This window comes from Electrophorus electricus, chromosome 2 (genome assembly GCF_013358815.1).
Source record: "Electrophorus electricus isolate fEleEle1 chromosome 2, fEleEle1.pri, whole genome shotgun sequence".
Classification (NCBI taxonomy): Eukaryota; Metazoa; Chordata; class Actinopteri; order Gymnotiformes; family Gymnotidae; genus Electrophorus; species Electrophorus electricus.
Window position 1 is genome coordinate 34,086,245 of NC_049536.1, and position 23,755 is coordinate 34,109,999.

The 23,755-nt window shown below is 42.9% G+C and overlaps 3 protein-coding genes across 3 annotated transcripts in view; all 3 read right to left on the minus strand.

Moving 5' to 3' along the window:
* Positions 1–389: 389 nt before the first annotated feature.
* gad1a (glutamate decarboxylase 1a) lies at positions 390–12,258 on the minus strand. The gene is made up of 17 exons (XM_027016595.2): positions 11,834–12,258; positions 10,905–11,077; positions 9,361–9,420; positions 7,233–7,388; positions 6,301–6,543; positions 5,344–5,434; positions 3,943–4,055; positions 3,721–3,836; positions 3,387–3,466; positions 3,227–3,281; positions 2,695–2,811; positions 2,528–2,592; positions 2,349–2,427; positions 1,920–2,069; positions 1,523–1,630; positions 1,220–1,309; positions 390–1,018 (listed from the first exon to the last, which is right to left on the minus strand). Exons 2-17 carry the CDS (start codon positions 10,978–10,980, stop codon positions 845–847), a joined length of 1,773 nt encoding a protein of 590 aa, XP_026872396.2. The 5' UTR covers positions 10,981–11,077; positions 11,834–12,258; the 3' UTR covers positions 390–844.
* Positions 12,259–15,818: 3,560 nt separating this feature from the next.
* On the minus strand, positions 15,819–18,229 carry sp5a (Sp5 transcription factor a). The gene is made up of 2 exons (XM_027016587.2): positions 17,895–18,229; positions 15,819–17,544 (listed from the first exon to the last, which is right to left on the minus strand). The coding sequence occupies exons 1-2, from the start codon at positions 18,033–18,035 to the stop codon at positions 16,492–16,494; spliced, it is 1,194 nt and encodes a 397-aa protein (XP_026872388.2). The 5' UTR covers positions 18,036–18,229; the 3' UTR covers positions 15,819–16,491.
* A 2,367-nt stretch (positions 18,230–20,596) lies between these two features.
* Positions 20,597–23,755, minus strand: part of myo3b (myosin IIIB) — a 54,639-nt gene continuing 51,480 nt past the window's right edge. The window contains exon 35 of the mRNA XM_035522959.1: positions 20,597–21,432. The gene's annotated coding sequence lies outside the window, so the exon portion shown is untranslated. The remainder of the gene's footprint in view (positions 21,433–23,755) is intronic.

Below are 23,755 nucleotides of genomic sequence, written 5' to 3' on the forward strand. Positions count from 1 at the left end.
ACATCTCTTACTGTAAAACGATGTGATATGTTTGTCACAAAGGCCATATAACAATAATATACACATTCTACATAAAAGACTTTAGCTCTAAAAACACAATTGAGTATAGTAAGTGGTATGATTTTTCTCAGTTAATTAATACCACAGGAGAACAGCTAAGATACGACTGACTTTGTAATCACTTTGACAACATTAAGAACCAATATTTATCTGATTTTGATAAATTGTGTTATATTCTTAAAATATGTTTGTGCAGAGACCTCTTTTGTCTAATGTACAGTAGTTACATGTAGTGATGTGGTTACTGTTAAAAGTGAAAGATTCTGTACATAAGAGAATGGAATGAAAGGCTAGTCATGTGACATGAGTAACCAATCAGAAGACAGTAGACGGTGCACGAATACACCGTTCATGTTTTGACTTCACCTATATCTGGGGTCCCCACTGGAATGGAAATTTGAAAAGCGAAACGTACCAACATCACACCAGAATTAGTACTGTCAAAAAAATGCTCAAATCACACACTCCTACTCTTACTTCCCCGTGGGACATTTTTTGTCACCTACATCATCCGTTTTGCAGCTGTAAGAGTGGCGTTATCGAATGGTCCATGAATGTTGTCAGTTCTGACATCGTAAAGACTTGTCTTACGGCGTGGTGCTGTTGAGGTCATGCATCACACGAGTCCAAGGTCAGATATGAGAATGAAGGTGGAGGTGAAGGAAACCGCGGAGTTTGCTAATGCCGGAGGGCATCGTTTAGGATTCTACAGGAGCCTGCGTGCAGGTTCGAAATCCACGGACCCCTGACTCAGAGGCTGCTTGCTGGAGTATCCATACACTCTTCATAGATCCTGGCCCAGCCTTTCAATCTCATCGATCAGGAAGTCGATATCTGATCTGGTGGCGGCTGGGTTTGAAATCACCATCCTGAAGAAGTTGACTTTGTCGCCCTGAGGCTGGTAGCCCACCATTGTAGTTCCACACTCCATCATCATCGCCTTGATTTTGGGTGCCACCTAGAGACAGGGCAGATCATCGCACCCCTCCGATCTCACGGTAACAGGCACAGGGCGTATATGTTTTTGTTCAAAGTCCTGTCTTTCCCTATTCCAGGAGCTTGCGTTTACAAAACGCCATTCAAGCCTGGGTAGATACGAAGCTTAGGTCACTTTGAAACAGTATAAAAGTGGACTGTTGAAACAGATGCGGTGTGTTACCTTATGGAGCCTCCATCTCCTATCCTGGCTGTCTGGAACGCCACGCAGACTCGGTGGAATGTACCAGAAGCACACATTGGTGTGCTGAGGCTACGAGGAAGAGAGAGCGACACAAACAATGATAGTCAGTGTCCTGATTTCATCCGAAAACAACTGCCATGTGTAGATGCCTGTGTAGCCCTGTCACAGTGACACTTAGTTTATAACCAGTACCAGCTATCGCAGCTTTCTAATGATTTAACCTCCACAAAAAGCTCAGGGGGGAATTACATTAAATATGAAATGGAAAGTGTTTTTACGTACATGCCCCTGAAAGACCATCTCATATCCGTCTCGGTTCTTGATCTTAGTGTAAAGATACTCAGAGAGCTCCAGACACCTGTCTATGTGCTTCTCAAACCCAACAGTTCCCTGTTTTAGGAGGTAACATATATAGGAGGAGGAGGAGATTTCCAAAACACATCCAAAACAAAACAAAAACATCTTTTTTGGTCCCAGTGCAAAAATTCTATCTAGCCGCAGTAATATTTCTGCATTCATTCAGTCACTTATACATTCACTGATTCATTAACACACTTATACATTCACTGATTCATTAACACACTTATACATTCATTGAAAAAATCAATTATCACTTGAAAAATCATAATGAGCTTTCACCCATTCATTCCTTCATTCATCCACGCACGCATGTGTACACCTTTGCCTTCCACATGAGCCAGAACTTGAATATGTCGACGTGGCGACCGCACTGAATGGCCTTGTCTCCAGTATCATAGGACACATCATACTGTTTATCAGGCTGGAACAGGTAGCCAGCACACATAGAGTTGCATCCCTGCAGAAGGCCCTGTATCACACACACACACACACACACGCACAGTGAGATCACATAGTGACATGTCATTGGAGGAGGGGAGACAGACAGACAGACAGAAAAACAGAAAACGGAGAGTAGAGGACCCAGGGCGGCTAAAGATCCACTTCAGTGAACACACATCATCTTTCTCCCTCTCAGTCTTGTTCATCTCCCTTTCCATCTCCACACTCACTTTTCAACAACAACTCTATCGAGTGCTTTGTGACCCTCTCCCACTGCCCCTGTTTCTCCACATTCACCCCACCTCACCTTCTCTCGAACAAGAATGGCAGAGCACTGTAGTGGAACACCCATCATCTTGTGAGGATTCCATGTGACAGAGTTTGCCCTACAGAAAAAACACAGCAGAATGAGACCAGGGTCTGAGATAGTGAGTGTGTGTGTGTGTGTGTGTGTGTGTGTGTGTGATACATAAAAGAAGAATGCACCTCTCGATGCCATTAAGCTTGTGCCTATGCTGTCTGGACATTAGCAGCCCACCTCCCCATGCGCCCTGCAGGAAAACGCAGCCGTTTCTTCGCATCACACGACAGTCAAGCAACTGGAGCACATTGACGACCTTCTCATTAACATGCAGCCATCAGCATACACTTACGTCCACGTGGAGCCATATGTTGTATTTCTCGCAGATGTCTGCAATCTCACTGATGGGGTCAAAGGCTCCATAAACCGTAGAGCCGGCCGTGGCATTCACAAACAGTGGAACATATCCCTGAAAGACCACAGTTAGGAATACACCCACCAGCTAGCGTACACGAGGCAACAGAGCCAAGAACATTACTAAAGTCAGTAGCTCACTGTGATCTAACATTCCACAGAGTAAGTGAGGTCTTCTGATTTTGCTGGACCATGTGGACTTTACAATTTGGTTCTTTAAGATTCTCCTTTACAATTATTAGTTTTTGATTAAATCGCTCATATTACATCCAAATGCTTCACTGGAGTGTACCAAAAAGGCTTAAAAATTTGGTTATATATTAGATATTTATTTACATATTATTATTAGTTATTAATAAACATGGAAACTTAATGTACTGTTAAACAATTATTTGTCATAGCCTCATTGTTCTATGATTGTAGGCAAAATGACCAGTTATTTAATTAGCTTTTTCCGAGCAAAAACTCACCTTCTGTTTGGCATCAATGACCTTGGCCTCCAGATCAGCTGGAATGACTCTACCTCTGATAAAGAAGATGAACATGTAATACTGACACACACACACACACACACACACACACACACACACACACACACACCACACACACAAACACACAGATTTCCCTCACCTCTCATCTGTGTTCAGTAGAATCAGGTTCTCTGTCCCAAAGCCAAGAGCAGCACTGGCTTTCTTTATGGAGTAATGACTCTGGGAAAGGAACATATGCAGCCTGTTAAGTTAACGTTCTCTTTGACAAAGGTAAGATAAGTCTACAGAAAACCCAACAGAGAACATCTTAGATGTAGGACTCAGTCAGTAGTGCAGTAATAAAACCATTTATTGTATGTCTGAGCTGCTGGACACATCTCGGGTAGCAAGATAGCATGAATACATTGATAAACCAATGCGAAACACTACTAGAGAAGCCGTCATCTTCATATTTAACGAGACAGAGGACATACATGTTCTGAGGTGAACAGCACGAGTCTGGGCGCTGCGGTCATTCCTTTTGTCTTCACCTCAGGGAAGTGTTTATATCGAGCTATCATCACACTGTACATGTTGGAGATAGCGCCTCCTGTAGGCCAAAGCGAGCATGGCAACTTTAGAACCACAATTAGTGGCGTGTGATTTAGAGCTCATGTGGCCATCCGTGCGTTTGGTCCGTTAGCAGGTGAGCTCACCTGGGGAGAAAATGCCGTCTCCATCTCCGTTTGGCCAGCCCACGATCTCCCGCATCTTTTTGAGGGTCAGCTGCTCCATCAGCACAAACACAGGAGCAATTTCATACGTGAACCTTGAGGAGGAAGAGACACAAAATAAAAATAAATAATAAACAAAAATAATAATAAATAATTGGGAATAAACTCACACGCATGTGTGCATACGCACAATCACACTCTCATCACTTTCATCATCGTCATCATCATCATGTAATATGTTTGTCCTGATTTGATGAGAGATAAACATTTAATCAACTGCACTGTATAAACAAACTGTGATACAATAATCCCTTTGGAGGCATCTTTGACCTAATAATGATGGTCAATAACCATCAGATGCAATTAGGGCTAACAACAGACTAATTAGTGAATGTAAATGTCAAGCGTTTGCGCCAACTTGCCTAATTAATCTAAAGAGTCATGTGATAATGGGATATGAGTGGGGACATTAGTGAAGTACGCAGCCTGACCGCTGGTGCACTGACATCTTTGAAGCATTTGTACACATGCTTCTGATATAGAGCACAACATGGCCAGAGGACACACTAATGCTACATACACATTCTCCTTTTTATAGCAGAATTATCTCTTTTATTTAATCGACATGTCATTATGGACCTTATGAACTTGGAAGGAATATGATTCTATACTACCTGATGCAGTGGAGATTAGTCCCTGTAGTAAATAAATCAACTGTGTATCTTTTATTGACCCTTAAATGGTTAGCACCCATGCTGCCAAAAGACATAATAGAATTTCTGACCTCCAGAGGTCAGCATGAACTGCTCTGTTTACATCCTTGTTTTTCTTCCATAGTATTTCCTGAAGCTGGCAAGCATTATGGATTAATCCAAGTAGTCTATGTGTAGAATACTGGCATCCATTCGGCAGGGCTGCCTGGTTTGTTTACACTTCAGAGACTGAGTGCTACTGGATGGGGAAGGAGGTGGAGAGATTTGACTGCCGTAGTTTTGGCCTCTGAGGTCAGACTTCTGCACTTCATGTCTGTGCATGTGAAAACTATCTAGTTTTACATGGGCGCGTGAGAAGATAAATTAACCTTGACCAATGAGGGACACCCTACATCCTGGACAGCCTCACCTGCTGGCTGTATATGAAACCTCTGTGTCATTTTAATGTTTATTTGAACAATTCTGAGTATTGATCACAATCAAACATCTTGCTTGTTTCCAGATATCTAAATGACAAATGAATATCTTAAGCTTCCTCCCTGACACATGTGACAAACAGACCTTAGAATGCGATTGTGTGTGTTTCCGTTAGATAATGTTTCAATTACACTTCCGAACTCCATCAATATGACAAATACACCCGTGGAGAATTACGAGGACTAGCACTCACATATTAGTGTTGGCTGTTGAGGTGAGCCACTCCCCCGCTAAGCCGATGATGTCCAGCCCAGTCGACAGCTGATTAAAAAACCTGGGGTGACCTGAAGAGAGAGCAGGGCCCCCCACAATTTAAACGGGCATAACTGATCCATAAAGATCACAAGGAAGGCACAGCCTACGACCAGGAATGGACTTGGGTGCAGTGAAGGTTTCGTTCGTGTAAATCTTAGCACATATATTGGACTCCAAATTACACATACAAATTATTTTGGGAAGAGCACAGGCTAGAAGAACAGGCACGATCATCTTTATAAAGAAACCTATTTCTGAAATAGCTTGCTTTGTCGGAGGTTTACCATCTGGCAAGCCTAATTTGGGGTTAACGTGCACAGCAGAGAATAAAAACGTTACAGGCAATTGCTAGACTACAGTTCGCTCTGATTAGGTAGTTAGTATGCAGGCATTTCCATTCTATGATGCTGGTTATGAACCTGAACTTCACTTGCATTCAGTACACAGATTATTAATGGCATCAAAGCCAGTTACACTCACATTCCATTTGGATTGTAATTAGGCCATACAAATGACTGATTGTAAATAACAGAAATACCTCATGGAAAATACTACCTGAAAGTTACCCCTGAAACAGAAAAAGATTATGCAAGTTGGTACAAGACTGAATTACAATCCACCCCACAATGTGGATTATGATTCTCTTTTAAACCCTTTGATCAGTTTGAAATATTCCATTGTTATAGGACCAAGTAAACAGATGAAGGATCGGATGAGGGGAATTTGGGAATGACCACTTGAGAAGGCTAAAATAATGAAAAGAAAACAATAATCTGAAGGACCAGCGATGTCACCCCCTCTGATCAAAGCCCTCAGCACAACGCATATGACTCGGGCTTCACAAACACCATTCACCTGCGCAGGCCCGCGGCACCGAATTGCGAACATGTCCCACCTGTCCTGACGCCGTATTTGAGAGTGTCCCTGCAGTCCACCAGGATCTGCTCCAGGCTCTCCGGCTGGTCGGAGAGCTCCAGGTTGAAGCCTTCCATTCCCTCCAGCAGCTGGTGTGGGTGGTGGAAATCCAGCACTTTGGTGGATCTGTCAAATGTCTTGCGCACATAATTAGTGAGGATGTCCACCAGCTCCAGGAGGAACTGGACTGTGGGTTCCTCCCCGTTCTTGGCGGGCAGTAGGTCTTTAATGAAGATACATGACATACATGCCAGAAGCAGTCAGACCACTCTGAAATGCTACCGCACTTTCACTCTGGTCTTCAGCAGCATCTTCCAGAGTTATATAATGGCACACAATTTTGCAGATACCACAGTCTTCAAACGTGTGTGGTGATGGACTGGTTAGGTTTAAAATGTGTCTCCTACATGGAGGCAGGGTCACTGGAGTTTAAAATGTACAGTCTGAATTTCGTAGGTGTAAAATACTGTTTGATATTAACTAAGCTTTATATTGAGTGGTAAATATGTACTGAGCTGGATTGTTTAGGCCCCTATGACTCTTGACTGGTTAATAGAATGTAATCAACCAGATAATACAAACACAGCTGCTAGATTACATCTGTTAACCAATAATGTGACAATTTTTTTACTACTCAAGTACTCAACTGGATTATTTTTCCATTATAACAGCTCAGTATATTTTTACTTGTAATGACTACTATTTTGTTATTAGTGTTGCCTGTGTAAACAATTTATTATTACAGATTATTATAAGATTTAGAAAACTAAAATCCCCAAAATGAGGATAAATAGGTATACTATAACTTCTGTTCTGCAAATGCACATATATAAGGCTTATTGATTTGTAAAATGTAAAAAACAAACAAACTAACAAAAATTTAAAAGCATGTAAGAAAATGAACTCACTCACCCCTTGCATAAAGGTTGGAGAAGTCAGTCTCTGTGCGCCCGAACCGGGAGTCCCGCTCGTTGTCTCGAGCCAGGAGAGTCTTCGAGGACGGCTGCTCGTTAAAGGGCCCGACAATCCGGCTCTTTTCATCCAGATTGTTGTTCTTCTGTAAAAACCCTGAATCGTTACAGGAAGGAGATGGCTGAAATTTGCACCTGTAATTTCCCGACGTCGTATGAGACTCTTTATTCAAAAGCATATTTCACGGTGGCTGTGCGGAGCGGGGGATCCCCTTACTGTCCGCGTACAGGGGATATATGACACACATAATCAGGGCTCGCCCTCGTGACATCAGCAGCGAAGCCAGCCAAGCAAAAAAAAAAAAAAAAAAAAAAAACCCGGTGTCGATTAAAGCGGCTGTAAATTCCCATCAGAGGCAGCCGAGTGCGCGCGGGGACGGCGGAGAGCCCATCCCTGCAGGCAGACTTCACGGGCTGCTGAGGCGCGCGCTAATGGTGCGTGTCGCGAGGGACGGCGCTCCGTATTGCATTAGTGATCTGCTTTGCCTCTGGTGGAAACGAAGTCATAGACTTACATTGTTCTTGGTTTGTGTTTTTTTGGGTTGGTTTTTTTTGGTCAGAATAATTTTGCATCTTTAAGAGACGAGCAGTCTAATTCTCGTTTGGGGCTATTCTTAGGGAAAATAATTCAAGACGAATTAGGTTGGACAAAAATATGTTTACCAAACCGTTGGACAAATATTATTGAGAGCAGTAACAAAGTCTCTCTGGCATTGGGATAATGGCGTGCTGTGTGGGGTGACACCGAAACGAATTTCATGATTTCACGTAGCTGTGAATACAGTTTTGTTAACCACTGGTCAACTCTGCCCTTTTAAAGAATGTATTTATTATAACCTACAACCGAGGTTTCTCTCTCTCATTCACTCTTTATATATATATATATATATATATATATATATATATATATATATATATATATATATATATATATATATAAAATTTGACACCAAATTCTTCTTTAATTTAATTTCGATAAACACTTTCGCCAGTATTTAATTCCAGGATTTTTTTGAAAGATAATTAGCGGTCCATTTTTCCTCAGCAGTCACAAATCTTATCAAATGTTGTGTAGTCGCAGCGAAACACCTCATTCTACAAAGACTGGCTGCGCTATCACCTGAAAACAGACACTATAGGGATATAATGTAGCTGTATTTAACGGATTTCTGTTAACCATAAATTCTCCAGAGGAACGATGGATTTATCGCAAGCAATGATGGACTATAGATTTACTATCTACAATCCTTCTGGGCTGGGTGCAGTTATGAGATAAACAAGGCAATACTGCTTTCGTCCGACCTACCGCATTCAAGAAATTAGAGTGAATTTTTATATCAAGCATTTGATATATGTTGAGAAGAAAATAGTCAATGTATAATCTTCTACAGATTATACAGATAACAGAAATGTAGATGCGTATTTGCATTCACATCAGTAGACTATGAACTATCAGTCCGTGCGTAGACTTCTGCTGTGCTTTCAAATACGTTTTGTGTCGTAAACCGAAACGTGTTTTGACAAACCGTTCACTTCAGGCGCGCGGTTCACGTTCACTTTAACTTTGAAATTTAAGACTAATCAGCTTCTTAGAAATCTGCCCATGTTAATCACTTACACTGCCACGTGAGGGCGCTAAAGGATAATCTCAGTCATTCAGGCTCCTATTAAATTGTACATGTGGTGTAACCAATTAGTCCGTAAAAGCGGCATATTTGGCCTAATACCCACTATTTCAGAAATAAAAGGCTAAAACATTGTTTACAGTTTTCTTTCAATATATGCCATTGTAAATATATTCCAATAAAAACCCAGACAAGTATGCAGTAAATGGCGCAGACACAGAAGCACTGGGCCTTTTTCGCCTTCATACTTCGTCTGCATTGAGATGAACGGCTGCAAGCACGACTAACAGCAGCTAACAATGATATACTATCCGGCAGCTATAATTTGTAGTCTCAGAGCAGTCAACAATCACACTGTTCAATCTTCTGATTTTTTAAAAACATTATTCTGCTTAGCATAATGAAACTTCTTAGCGCTGAAAACAGTATGAAATCAAACCTCACCACATATTTTCATCCCAAGTTTCCTCGTGCATCCGTGCGCAACGCCACTCCAGTCGTAACCTTAAAAAAGAGCAAATAAACAAATGCATGAAAACTAAACATAACTGTAATCTGTCCGTTAATGTCAGTCAAACAGCCCACCACGACTTTCCCCAACAATATAGAATTAATGAAACTGTAGGCTACGTGACCTCACGTTTAACCACAGCGTATCAACCCCGCCCAATTTCCAAAATTCTCAACTGAGCTTTTACGCGAAGGACCGTTTACCAAATCACTATCACCTCCATGAAGGACCAGGTCTCCGCCAAACCGTTATATTTCTCACCAAACGACAACGTGAAAATACGGATCATCAGTTTCTCTCCTGGTGCGGTAGAGGTTTATTTAGGTCTATATAATTTTTTCCCCTCATTTATTAACGTACACTCATAATGGAGCTAGCAATGGGAAAATAAAAATAACGAGTTACTCATGAAAAACTGACCAAATCAAAATGTATTTCTATTTATTTTATATTTTGTATGTTGACTGCAGGAAATCATGGAATATAAAATAGAAGATTTGCAGGGGGAAAATGAACCAGAATTATTTACAGACATACGAAAGAGCATACATTGAAATTTGTAACAAAACAAAAAAAAATTATTTTCCCCCCCTTTTTTTTTTAACTGTGTCAGACATCGAGAGTCAGCAAACGTGGACTGAACACTTGAATGAGGTTTTTACAAGCAGCACTAACTGGGCGGCCGAAACGCACAAAGCTTTTCTGACATAAACGCCGCTTTTAACGGCTGAGTGTAGGTGATGGAATCGGAGCGGACCGACATCACTAGTTTTCAGCTGCACATTTCTGCTGCGTTCACCGTGCACCTCTCGGAGGTCGAAATGCTGTTAATACCTGCACTTTGGTGCGCTCCTTCCCCCAGCACCATACAGCAATACGCCGGAACGAAAAGCCAGCCATTAGGGCCAATTTAGCATCCTTACAAATTAGAGCCACTCTCCACTTAATTACACGATGCTCCAGCCAGAAGCCGTTTTTTCCTTTTCCAGGCAGAGATAAGGAAAAAAATAGTAACAGGCGTAGAATTAGGATAATAACTTAAACCACAATTCCAACAAAAACAATATTAGCAATATTAAGAATAAGAATATGCAATTGTGCTACTACTACTAAATGCGTGCTTCCCAACATGTCTACAAAAAATATTAATTTTCACATTATGAAATGTAAAGACCAGGTCCTTCCGTTAAAGAGTGAAAAAAGTATTTTTAATCGATGAAAACAAATCGGTTGTACTGTGAGCGTCTGTCCCCAGACACCCCAGTCTGACTTTAAAGGACAACAAGATTGGTCTTGCGGGCTCGTGCGGGAGGTCCGTCTCGCATGCAGTGCGGCGGTGATTTGCGGGACCCGCGGCGCTACGAACACCGTCGCGTCACCCCCTACCCCCTCCACCCCACTCCCGGGCAAGATTAATGACAGCGCCCACAAAGCAAATAGCCGGAGTGAAATAGCGTTTTATCTGCGATGGACCTACTTGAAGAAGGTGGCCGTAAATTTGTCGTGTTGGGATCCGGATCGCCGCCGGAGGAAGAAGGTGCCGACGCCGCCATCACTCCGAAGACACAGTGCTTAAGACCTTAGTCCAAAGTGCGCTGTCACTCAGGACGAAAAAGCTCTTATTTTACCAGGGATGAAAAGTCACATTCGCTGTACAGGAAGAGAGCGGGAAAGTTTAGCGTCAACCATGAACAAAATACATCATGCCTTTTTTCACAAATAGAAATGGGCACTTAGAGAAGGTTATACTGTCATTTATCAAATGAATTGGCATCAGTGATGGTATAATACGCGCTACTATGCAGTAAGGCTACAGGATGCGCTGACTGCTCCACTGTCCTAAATCTACTTGTGCAATCGATCGAAGCGGAATATATTTATGACAAACTTATAAAGACTGGGCTACACGTTTGCCATTCAGCAGTACTGTTATACAGTACGTACAGGACACGTAATGTGATCGCAGTTAAAAGTTGATTTCATAGGAGTAAAACGAAAGAAAGAGTTGTGAGAAAAGCCTTGTAGCTCGTGGCGCAGCAAAATGTGTGTCAAACCATCATGACAATATAGACAGCCTGCAAGGAAGCGAAGCGCGAGTGCTGAAGCACACAGCACACCGAGTTACTGCCCGTGACTGGTGATTAATAAAAAGCTCATACTCCACAGCTGGAAAAAGAGCGAATAAAGGTTTATAATGGCAGATATGGTACTGGGAAATGTGACCGATTAAAAACCCATCATATGAAATTATTTGAATTTATTGTATTATTTAATTAAAACCAGAGACGAAATGATCAACAAACAAAATTGCACCGTTTACGTTTCACTAAAACCCTGCTTTAAGGCACCTGTTAGATCTACGGTTAAGGTGACATTTAGCAGAAGACCGAAATGATCCCAAGTTACCTTGCAAATAAGCTCCAGCCAGTGCGCAATTCCAGATGATCCAAAATCAGGAGCCAGTCAAATTTCCAGCCTGGGACTGCGGTCAGGTGTGCCCTCGCGCTAACGACAACGGAGTGCAAATGCCGGCTGAAAAACTACCACCATCCCCGGTGACCTTTCCCAAGGCACTGCTTGATTTGCTGATGTTCAAAGCCCGAATCGACTGTTTATTCGTTACCAAGAGCGCGCGACTCGCCGCTGCACCTCCTCTCGTAGTGCATTTCGTGCAAACCAAACAACAAATTCGATTTGTTCGCAAAAATGCATTTCACTGGTGCATCTCCGGGAGCGTTGAGGCACTTTTGGTACGTGCCTTCGGGACTTTGTACCTTGAATAAGATTCCAAGTCACGAACAAAGACTTTGGAAGTTTGATCCAATAGCAACACATTACGCGCAACCACTTCTGGCGAGGTGCGCGAGGGAGGGGTTGATAAAATCCCGACCTTGATAAGGACAAGAGGACCTGTATGGACATGGAATGATAATCAATGCATTTAACATAAAATTGCATCGTTCATTGACAAAATATTTCATCGATAAAAAGGTTTGTTCTATTAAATTATTAATTGATTGACAAATCCTATGATTTCTTTTGTGTGTTTACCAGAAAAATAACTAGCAAAACGCATAGTCTTATTAAAGTCAAAATACATATTGTATTTTATAATATTTGTGAGAATAGACGTGAGACGAGTATTTTTTTACCAGTAAAATCCACACGGTGGCAGCAAGCAATCATCTTAATAAGACGAGTTATAATGTGCGTCGTAAAATTCCAATGTACAGTTTGTTAACGTATATTAAAGAACGGTCATCAATGTGCCTTCTCGATTAGAGTAATATTTACATGGGCATTTTCTTTAGGATGATGCCGGAAAACGTCGAACGAATTCATCTTTTTGCAGAGCTTTGCAGAACTAAAAAAATACAGGGATATAAAACACGCAATATGAGCCTTCATATGTGCCTAACCGAAATAAAGCAGTATTTGTGCTTGCAGACCCCCAGGCAGCCACAGAGGGGCGCTGTAGAGGTGAGCCTGGACAAAGGCGCCTGGCACAGTGGGATGCTGCCCTTCGCGCTGTGTGTTCAGCTCGGTAAACGCTTTGCATTTCATGCTGATAGAATTGGATTGCAGGTTAATGTTCATAAACGATGATTCAATATAGACGCCTAGCCCACATTTAAACACGTGGACTGTTACTAAACACAAATGCATATGTTTGTGCATTTGAAAACCTTTTGCGTAAAACTGTAGTGTAGCTGAAATACCTTACTACGGCTCCAAAACAAAACATTCATAAAACATTTATTGATATCGATATCGTACATCGGGGGTTTGTCTTTAAAGATGAGAACCACCGTTAGAAAGGGGTGCAATTTTAAAACGCCACCTTCACAAACCACCGCAAGGTGGCGGTGGAATATAGCAGCCTGTTGGGAGGGTCCTCGAGATCACATATGCATGCGGACCAAGGCTGATTACATACTGTAATCATTTTGTACACGGTTCACGTGGGGGACAAAAAGTGAAATGAATGAAATGAAATGAATTGACAGCCCTTAAACGGACAGTAGTGTAACGTCATTCTCCACCAGGCCCCACTGGGTGGAGGTGTGAATATGCGTAGTTCATGCAGACCTAAAGACATTGCCAATGAGTGGAGGTCTAAGGCAGATGTTAGATCTGTGACCTGGGTTTCAGATTCAGGTGTGACCCCATTGACCCCTGGCAGACATCCCTGTTTGCTGGCATCATAACTCACACGTGAGGTGGTTCGCTTTGGGTCATGGGTCATGGGTCATTCCTTCTTCTCCCAGTTTGTTTACTCTACCAGTCTGGTACTGGTCAACATTTGATTTATCTGCTCATTTTGTCCCAAAACTCTACAACACACTTTTTTTTGTATCCTATAACATGGTATTCCTGTTAATGAAGTTGTATCCTATAACATGGTATTCCTGTTAATGAAGTTGTATCCTATAACATGGTATTCCTGTTAATGAAGTTGTATCCACATGGTATTCCTGTTAATGAAGTTGTATCCTATAACATGGTATTCCTGTTAATGAAGTTGGTTGTATATTCTTTTTATGTTCTGTGATTATAATATGGCTCATGTAATGCTAGTGCTAACACCCTTGGTAGCTTGGTAATTTGTACAGAAAAAATGCAGTTTGCAGATTGTTCAAATGCTACAGACAGATGCCTAATAATTCATTATTACACTGCGGGAGTTTGTATAAAGAATGTGTGTCATTAGGAGGGCTGGAGTATGGTGAGACTTTGGAAAGAGGGAATTAACAATCTCAGGGATGTTTGGGAATTAAGTGATTGCCTGTTAGGTCCCCATGAGGGCTGGCACAGAGGATGTAGGAACAATAGACTGATTTATCATTGATTTGGGATGAAGCAAAATATAAGACATTACAAGGCAAAATATTTGCATAAGAAAAACAGCAAAAACATAGAAATGAAAGATGGTGAATGGATCAGGGTTAGATAAAAAGGAACTATGTAGTTTTTAACTAAATTTTATCATCACAGGAATTCTCAGCAAGTGTACAGTTTTAAACTAGCCTGCAGAACACTGAAAAATTCACAATCATAGCAAATATGAGAATCAAAAATTCTACAATCACCAGTCTGGTATACCCTTGCTAGAGAGTTGGTCATAGAACTAGTATTTGTTTACCACCTTGCACTGAGGAAAACAGGCTAACATCACCAGTTATTCTTAAAGGCCATAGGAGCTGGCAGACTGTGCTATAATAGAGGTATGCCTGATGATTTTTTGGGGATTGTAGGGCAAATTAATGGGCCATGCAGTCATTACTATGTTGCAGCAATTTGGGATTGTTGTTTGCCATGGGGGGGCGCTATTTCAAGGTCTTAACGCTACCTTAACACTTTCACTGTTCCCATCTAACAGATACCAAAGAAAGAACCATATATATATATATATATATATATATATATATATATATATATATATATATATATATATATAATATACACACACACACACACACCACACACACACAGAGTTAAGAGTTCAGTAAACTCAAATTTAATCATTAGCTGTCCTGAATACCTATATATGAAAATCATGAAGATATCCTGTCACCCAGCACATACCTGTCTTGAGCGTGTACAGTTCAGATCTATAACCCATCTGTTGCTTCAGTTTTGAAAGGTCATCCTTCAGCTTTTCTTCAGTGATCAGGGGGGTCATGATCACTCTTGAACCCGCATCATCACTGACGCCGCACAGGACCCAACGACACTGATGTACCGGGGCAGCCCATATCCACAACATCAACGTGTTTGTGTCAGTGTTGTGTCAGTGGAGAACAGTGCTTATATAGTCAACCACTGACTAGTAATAAACTGGGAGATGACTGGCGAACTGTGCATGCCAACAAATGGGACCACAGCCTGTAACTGCACACCTAGAAATGCACCTATAAGTTTACCTAATAGTACGGCTAGTGATTATAGGCACTGTTTCTAATAAAATGGCTTATGAGTATATTGCAATGCACAAGAGAGTACACATGTATGCAGACATCATACTGGCTTTAGATTTATCCTGTGTATTAATTCCAGGACCCTTTACTGCTGACCACACATGCCTACATACATACATACACAAATACATGCTATGAATTTCTTGTTTCTTGCTCTGCAGCTGTGATTAAAGACACAAAAACTGCATTGTTCAGTAAACTCTGTATCCTCATATGCCGTGAGCCTTCTCAAGAATAAGGTAAAGTATTATATATATATATATATATATATATATATAATATATATAATATATATATATATATATATATAGGTTGAGGCGATCACTGCTTAAATACCATTTATATTAACATATGTATGTATTAATACTGGATATAATTATATTTCTGTTGGTTTCAGTTTTGTAGTACTTAAATAAACAAATCAGCTATTATGCATATTCACCTTTGCTTAAAAAGTGACTTATTCAAGGTTCAGAAGCCACAACTGTCCACATCATTCAAGTGTTACTGAATAAGTTGTACTTAAATAAATAATATCTGATATCTATTTCCTCTTCAGAAATGCGCGATGTCAAACAATTTGCCATATAAAATTTCAATATAGTTTTTTGGACGGCAACATTACTTTAAGAGTCTGCTGAAACAACCACGGCCTTAAATTCGGTTTACTACGGCTCACCTGCGACTTATGCCACCAGCTATAAGCGGATGAAGAATATTCTTTATTTTCACACAGCATTTTTTAACATTTTGTTTCCAATAGCATGCTAAAACACCCCACAAGGAGCGAAAACTGACACTTTCAACAAAAGCTGTTAAATATAGATTTTTTTTTGTACAATTCTGCGAGGTCTTCCACCGAAGACAGATCTTAACACAAGTTCAGAACTTGTTAGAACTCCGCACAGGCATGCGGGGCGTTTTCAGAGTCCCTGCGAGGACTGAGACTCGTATTTACACGTCCATTAAATGATCTGCCAACGCAGTACGTCTCTGTGAGCCCTAAAAGAAGACGCCAAATGTCCACCCGACACCCGTCCTTTGCTCGGGCACGCTTCTCTGTATTGCACGAGTCCGACATGTCTTCTATATGTGCCTCGTCTCTTCCCGTTTCACGTGCTCAGCCTTGTCATGGGCTTTGCTCTTCTTGCTCTGGTGCGTCTTAACGTGTTTTGCCAAGTGGTCGCTCCTCATGAATCTCTTGCAGCAGTCCGGACACACGAAGCGCTTCTCCCCGGTGTGTGTCCTGAGATGCCTCTGCAGTTCGTCCGACCGCGTGAAGCTCTTGCCACAGAAGAGCCAGTTGCACACGAACGGCCTCTCGCCCGAGTGCCAGCGCAGGTGCGCCTTCAGGTGCGAGGTTTTGCCGTACACCTTCCCGCACCCGGGCACGTGGCAGATGTGCTGCTTCTTCTTGCCCGGCTCGTCGCTCGAGCTGTTAGACTGGCAGTTCGGGCAACGGCATCTGCGACAGCGTCGCGCGGCGGCGAGGGGAGACTTGGTGTGCAGGAGGGCGGCGATTTGGGTCTGGTACTGCGCGAAGTCCGTGTGTCCAAGAACCAAGCTCCTCTGGAGCGGGAAACGATGAGGCGCGAGGGACGGAGGGTGGCTAGCATGGTTGCCTTGTTGGAGGCTCCACCACGGAATGTCCTCTCCCGGACTTGGCGATAACTGTCTCTGCTGCTGGTGGACCAGGCCTGAATGTCCCGGCACAAAACCGGGCATCGCGGCCGGGATGGACGCTGGCGCTGCGTACGTGACGGCAGGGACGTACGTCGGAGGACAAGTGGACTGTAACGACTGCATTGAGCATGGCAGCATCTTAACGGGGGAAAAGTCGTAGGGGTACGCGGGGTCCGCCGGGGGCGTCAGTGGGAGCTCGTGCTGAGAGCTGTAGGACAGCTGGGATTTGGATGGTAGTCCGAAGGAGGAATTACTGGAGACACTGGACTGAGGGTTCGCCTCGTTACTCCATGGATGGAAAATCCGCGACGGCGACCCAAGGGTCGCGTCGTAGGGAACTTGGATGAAGTCCGCGGGACTGGATCCGTGGTGATGCCCGATCCTGTTACACGTCGCTGCCAAAAGTGCCAGGGGAGAGTGCTTGCTGTTCTCCGGCGAAGAGTTCGGAGTACGGTCCTGAACAATCGAAAAGAGAGGCGTTAAAAGCTAAGTACATGGTGGAGGCTTGAAAAGCATGGACTGGACACCGGATGGAAGACTGAGGCGCACCTTGGCCATGTGGAGCCCGAGAATGCGCCAACAGTCATCTAACCCAGACAAAAACGCGAAACAAGGACATTTATACAGTTTAAAAAGCACACCTATTTGAGCCTGTGACACAAGAATGGTCTCCCAAATCGAGTAAAGATGATAATACTCGATTCTCACAGGATCGTAGCCAAGTTCACGTGAAGTGACATTAGTCGCCGCGCGGACGCTTTAAATAAAAGCGCGTTTCCACTAGTGTTTAAAAGTTGACAACGAACCTGCAGAAACGCCTGAAGAGTCTCGTTCCTCAGCACGGCGACTGCTGCCATGGCAAAACTTTCTCCTTTGCCTCTTTCCCACAGTCTCGACCACCAAGAATGAGAGCTCTGCAAAAATAACAGAAAACTCCGTCTTCTCATGGAAAAGTGGAGCCCCGACGCGTCCTCTCCTCGAGATATCCTGCGACTATCTGAGGACTGAAGGATCACTTCTTAGGATTTGATAAGGACTTTGGTGGGCCGCCAGCCAGTCAGGAGTAAGATTTATTACTTTGAAGTTTGCCGCTGCCCAATCATCAAAGAATAGCGGCGCTTTGAGAGAGGGAAGCAAATCCTTTGAATCCACAAAGCTCCTATGGTGTGTTTGTTGGTCTGGATAAAAGGGCTGATTATTAGGGGGATGGGAAGGTGGAGATAAAGGCGGGACAATTAATGAAGTAATCACTATGTGGGAAATGTATATACACAAATAATTGGATTTTCTTGATCAAAGCCCCTTCACCGCCTGGAGACCCGGGTACGGGATGCTGGGGGCAGCCCCTCCACCCCCCACTTTATTGTAATTACAGATTTGCAGCGTGGCCCGTTGGGACAACACCACTATGCTATCTCGAGAGATCTCTTGCTACAGAATTGTTTGATAGCTTCACGTGGAGAGGCGAGAGAGAGACGGGATAATGCGATTCAACATAAAGTTCACAATCCTCGTGAACCATTTGTTCCAAATCCTTTTTTTTTTCCCAGCGGAGAAAAAAATGCTTTTAAATCTACCACATTCTCATTGCACTTCAACTCAAATTTACACACTATTAACACTGCGAAAGTTAAAATGATCTAAGATTCCATTTATTTGATGTGATCATTGCTTTAACAAGCAAACGAATTAAAAGCATTACTTATAGAAGTATAGATCATACACGACCAAATAAAACCTCAGTGCTAGCGGGACAGCGCGGTAATATTTATATACCGTATTCCAACGTACCCTAAATGAAAACCACTATCTGAATTGTGCAAAACGAATAACAAATGATGCCTCCGTAGTTTACATGTCGAGCAATTAAGTAGAATAACTCGACTCATCAGCGGTGTCCAAGTGACAAAAACAAGACGATATCTTATTTTGGAGTTTCCTGAAAAGTTGAGCCTCCGTGAGATTCTGTGAGCAAGGGAGGAGTTCCAGGAACGTGGAACCGCTTTCCGTCTCCCGCCCGCCGCTCCGCCTATACCTCGTCAGCATTTCATCCGTCTGTGGAACAGAATGTCAATGACCTTTAGACACCCGAGCCTACAGTCTAAGGACAGCAGTAATCTACTGCTCATAACTAATACCTTTAGCAATAGGCTACGCTACTAAATGACAAATGTGCATAACTCTAGTGTTGAATAAGGTAAATGCACTGAAAACTATCTGTAAATGTTTAAGTACCAGAGCCTGAAATATAACTTTTTAAATAGCGGTTTTTTTTCGCGTTTGTACAAGAAGGACTACTGTCCCTCTCAAAAAGTGTACAGTATCTGATTTTGAAGTGAGTGTGTTCCTCTGAAGGGAGTAGCCAGTCCGCTCCCGTGGCTCTGCGCGTCATGGGAAAGAAGGGGATTCCCGCCGCGCGAAAGGCACTTTACGCTTTCCTGCAACCTACGGAAGACAGCGACGGACGCACGTTTCCGTTTATGCTTTTGATCGTTTTACCTTTAAAAGTATGAGGTACTTCATCAGGAATGTGCGCATCTCCCGCACCGCTCGCAGAGAGGAGGTGTCCATATGCGTAATTGCGCATTGATCATTAGCTTGGATTTTACACGTCAGAATGAAGCCCTAAAGCGGATGTATATCGATCTGACTTAGAGGTTTCTATAAACATTGATTTTCTAAAGCTACTTTACACATAACTACTGTATTTTTAGGAAAACCTCTCACTCACAAGGACTGTGATTCTTCTAAGGAAAAATAAAACCTTTTCCAGAGTAACTGTTATATAACAATACTGAACATTCACTATATCAACTTTATTTCTGATTTATGGTGCAGTACAAAACACTGTCGAACAGGGCACAGCAACGTAAAAATATCAAACAGCAGCCACTGCTGTTTAAAACATGAGAGCCTGCTCACTTATTTCTTTGGAGAACCTTTCCATCTGTGATCCACTGGTCTGGAATACAGTAATAACTAATCTTATTAAAATTACAAACTCAGCCAATCAGCAATCTAGTAGAAGAGCAATCTCAGTATTTTTTTTTAATGGAACAAAACCTCTTTCATGCTGAAAGAAACTTCAACTCACAGAGAGACCACTGCAAATATTTATACAACACAGTTCAGCTAAAAGAGGGGAAAACATTCTTCAACTGATCAAGCACATGAACCAGATGGACTGAATGAATATTTAACAAGGAAAATATATAGTCTAGGAAGTCTACTTTGATTGGGAGATCTATGAAATCTGTAGCAGTCAGGTAATGTCACAAACCGAAGGGAAAGATGATGGGATTTATGTTGTATACAGAACCCTCGTTTGTTTTTTTGTTTTTACAGCAGTTGGAATTTTAAACTTTGTAGTTTTACAGCTAGAATTGGCTGTCATTAACATTAATTGAATAAGCCACAATAAATGAGATCTCAAAGTTAAACAGTTATTTGTTATTTAAATAGAACACGACAACAAGTAAATGCTTTAAACAATAAATATACAGTATTATGCCTCTGGATTGACTTTAATATATATATGTATTAAGCACAAGAGCGCATGAGACACAATAATGAGGAGACAATCAATGTATCCAAGTAACTCAAAATCCATTTCATACATTAACTCACACAGATTTACACAGTTAGGCATGTGTTATTTGGTAATAACTCTTTAAAAACTACATTTTACTTTATTTTGATACTCGCTCAGGTCAACGTGAAATGAAAAGTTAGACAATTCAGTTTTCTGGGCTACAGAAAAGGAAGAAAAAAAGCTGTTTTCACATCTGTCTCACACAAGAAAGGAAGCAAGAGAAAGTGAGGGAAAGCAGAAGGAGAGAGAAAGAGAGAGAGAGAGAGGGAAAGATGGATAGAAATGAGAGAAGTGCTTGGGGCTCCCGGGTACTTGAGCCGCCGTAATGGTGTCTCGTATGAGAAAACATCTGTGAATTTCCTCAGTGATCTACAACAAAGTCTAAGTCAGAACAGTCGCTCACTGCTCCTTTGAAGTCCCTGCCTGACAGAAAGCTGCCATTGTGCTCAGCCTCCAGTGCGCTGTAGCACAGCTTTACTCTTGCTGCGCTCCGACACCCTCCCCCTCCGAAATCTGATACGGATGCCTCTCCTCACGCCGCTGGGCGGAAAACCAGAGCCGGACGCTTGAAAGGCTGAACTGGGGTGGTGTGCAGACAGGCCTGGCTTCACCAGAGGAGGGACAGCGCACCGTCCGAAGTGGTGACCCCCAGCTCTGTGTGTGGCAATACGGCTACGCACAGCCAAGGGATCCCGGGCACGGTAACTGAAGGGGTCACATTCTGCTTCCTCGAGGTCAATCAGTTCTGGATTCTAGCAAGACAGACACAGAACACATTCTCCTCAGAGCTTTTACAGACCGTATTTTTTGGGATAATATTTAAGGGCTGGTGATGGGAATGTTTGTCCTTGGGAAAAGTAAAACCCCCTTTGTTGTTGAACTAATCAAATATTTCATTTGAAATTCAGAGCTCCTAATTACTATTCACTATTCACATTCACATTCAAGGGCTGCCTACACTATTAAGTCAAAACTCTGGAAAATTGCATCCTTTCATATGAGAAATACAATTACTGGGTGATGTACCTTATTTTAGCCTCAAATTAATTGCACTATATAAAGTACCACTTCAAACATTACAGAAACCCAGGCAAAGCAACCAAAGTTTTTTGTTTTGGTTACTTTACATCATCAGTCACCACTCATCATTTTATTGTCATGATGTCGTAGCACAAGCTTAAAAAAAGGCAGGGCCCTGGGTAGCAGACCCTCCGCTACTGTCAGAGATATCAGTGTGCTCCTCACATACTCGAGAGCCATGATCACCGAGCTAGAGCTCCGTGAGCTGACCCGGCGGAGCAGGGGCCTAAGGTGCTCCTCCTGGCCAGCGCTTCTCACTGCGAGGGACAGATTTGACACCCCCACCCCACCCCACCCCCTCCCCCCGTCGGCAAGGGGCCTGAGCCATCCTCCATGTCCCACCCAGACCCGCCTTCGCTCGCCGGCAGCTGCTCGCTCCATCTGGGAGGGCTTCATCCAGGCCAAACAAAACAGGTTACTCCTTCGGCCATGGCAGCCCCATGTAGCCTTACCCAGTCGGCGCAAACAACAGGGGCTAATCGCAATTTCACGCTCTGATTTTCTTCAGCACCACCCTCCCCCCTGAACCCCGCAGGCATAGAAACGTTAAATAAGCTCATTTTCGGAGGATACGGGAGACATGCTCACCCATATGGTCGTGCGGCTTGGTGCGGCGCGATGCAGTGCCGCACTAGTTCGGCACCAATGAGGCGGCAGCAGCTTCCGTCACGTTGATCTTTTTTTTTTTTTTTTTTTTTTTTTTTTACATCTCACTCGTGACCGGCACTTCCGAAAGTGACTCTAGTGATCGTGGTTCAGCACGGCTCGACCACCGGCGCACGGCCGGTCCGGTAACCAGTTCACCGCTCCTTAAGAGACGTGAAGCAGGGGGTTTGGGCATAGCTCACACAAACTCTTCAGGGATCTTGCTTCTTTATCCCTTTTTGTATTCGCTCTGTGCTCATGCAAATGTGGGTAACTCAGTGGTACACAGAAAGCCCTCAACAAATTGCAGGTGTTAGGAAGCCGAAACAAAGGCCAATACGACCCCTAATGGCATCTCTCATCATTAGCAACTCTTTGATGTGCATACTACACTCTCTTTTATCTCTCTCTCTCTCTCTCTCTCTCTCTCTCTCTCTCTCTCTCTCTCCTCTCTCTCTCTCTCTCTCTCTCTCGCTCTCTCTCACTTCATTAATGCAGTCTATAGGGAGGGTTCCCCATCCACTACATGCCACTCCCCCACACACGCATCTGACATCTGTTTGGCTGTTACTTCTGTCCGTCACTCAGACATCAATCACTGTTTGAGGTTAAGAGCATGGCACTGCTAATTTGCCGATACTCTAAAGACGCAGGTCACGAGACCGACACAGGTAAAAAACCACCGAGACCGTTTGCCCAAAGTGGTTTTTTTTCCATTCAAAGCCTTGTAATGCCTCTGTGATGATGGTGCATAGCTCCCTTGTGATGAATGCTAGCCAGCATCTCCATACATATGTAAACATATGTCTATATATCTGTGTACTTGTATGAGAGGGACAGAGAGAGAGAGAGGGAGAGAGAGATAGAGAATGCATGTGTGCGCATGTGCGTATCAATAGCAAGTTACCTGCTTTACATCTCAGCAGGTCTGAAAGAGAAGCTTTAGAAACACTACTATTCAAAACTCTCTCTTTGAACTCTGAAGGATACAGAGGCAGGACAATGCAAGTCTATTTGTGTTGATCCTTTGAAGTCCGTCCTCAGTATTAACATGAGGCAGAGTATCCTGTCTGACAATAAATACTTTTCTGCCTTCGACGGATGGATTATGCCTCGTAGATATCTGAAAGGTGGCACGCTGCTTTTGGTACGGTGAAGAAATGCAATTTTGAGCAAACAGCTAAAATGGAGCGAATAACTACACTGGCGCACAACACGGACCACATTAAAGGATCGCTTCTGCAGCTCCAGACTCACAGGGCTCTTTAATGAGACCAAAACAAAGGCTTGTGGTGCTTTTATGGAGAGGTATTAAAACAGACAGGTGCAGGACCTACCCGCGTCACTCCA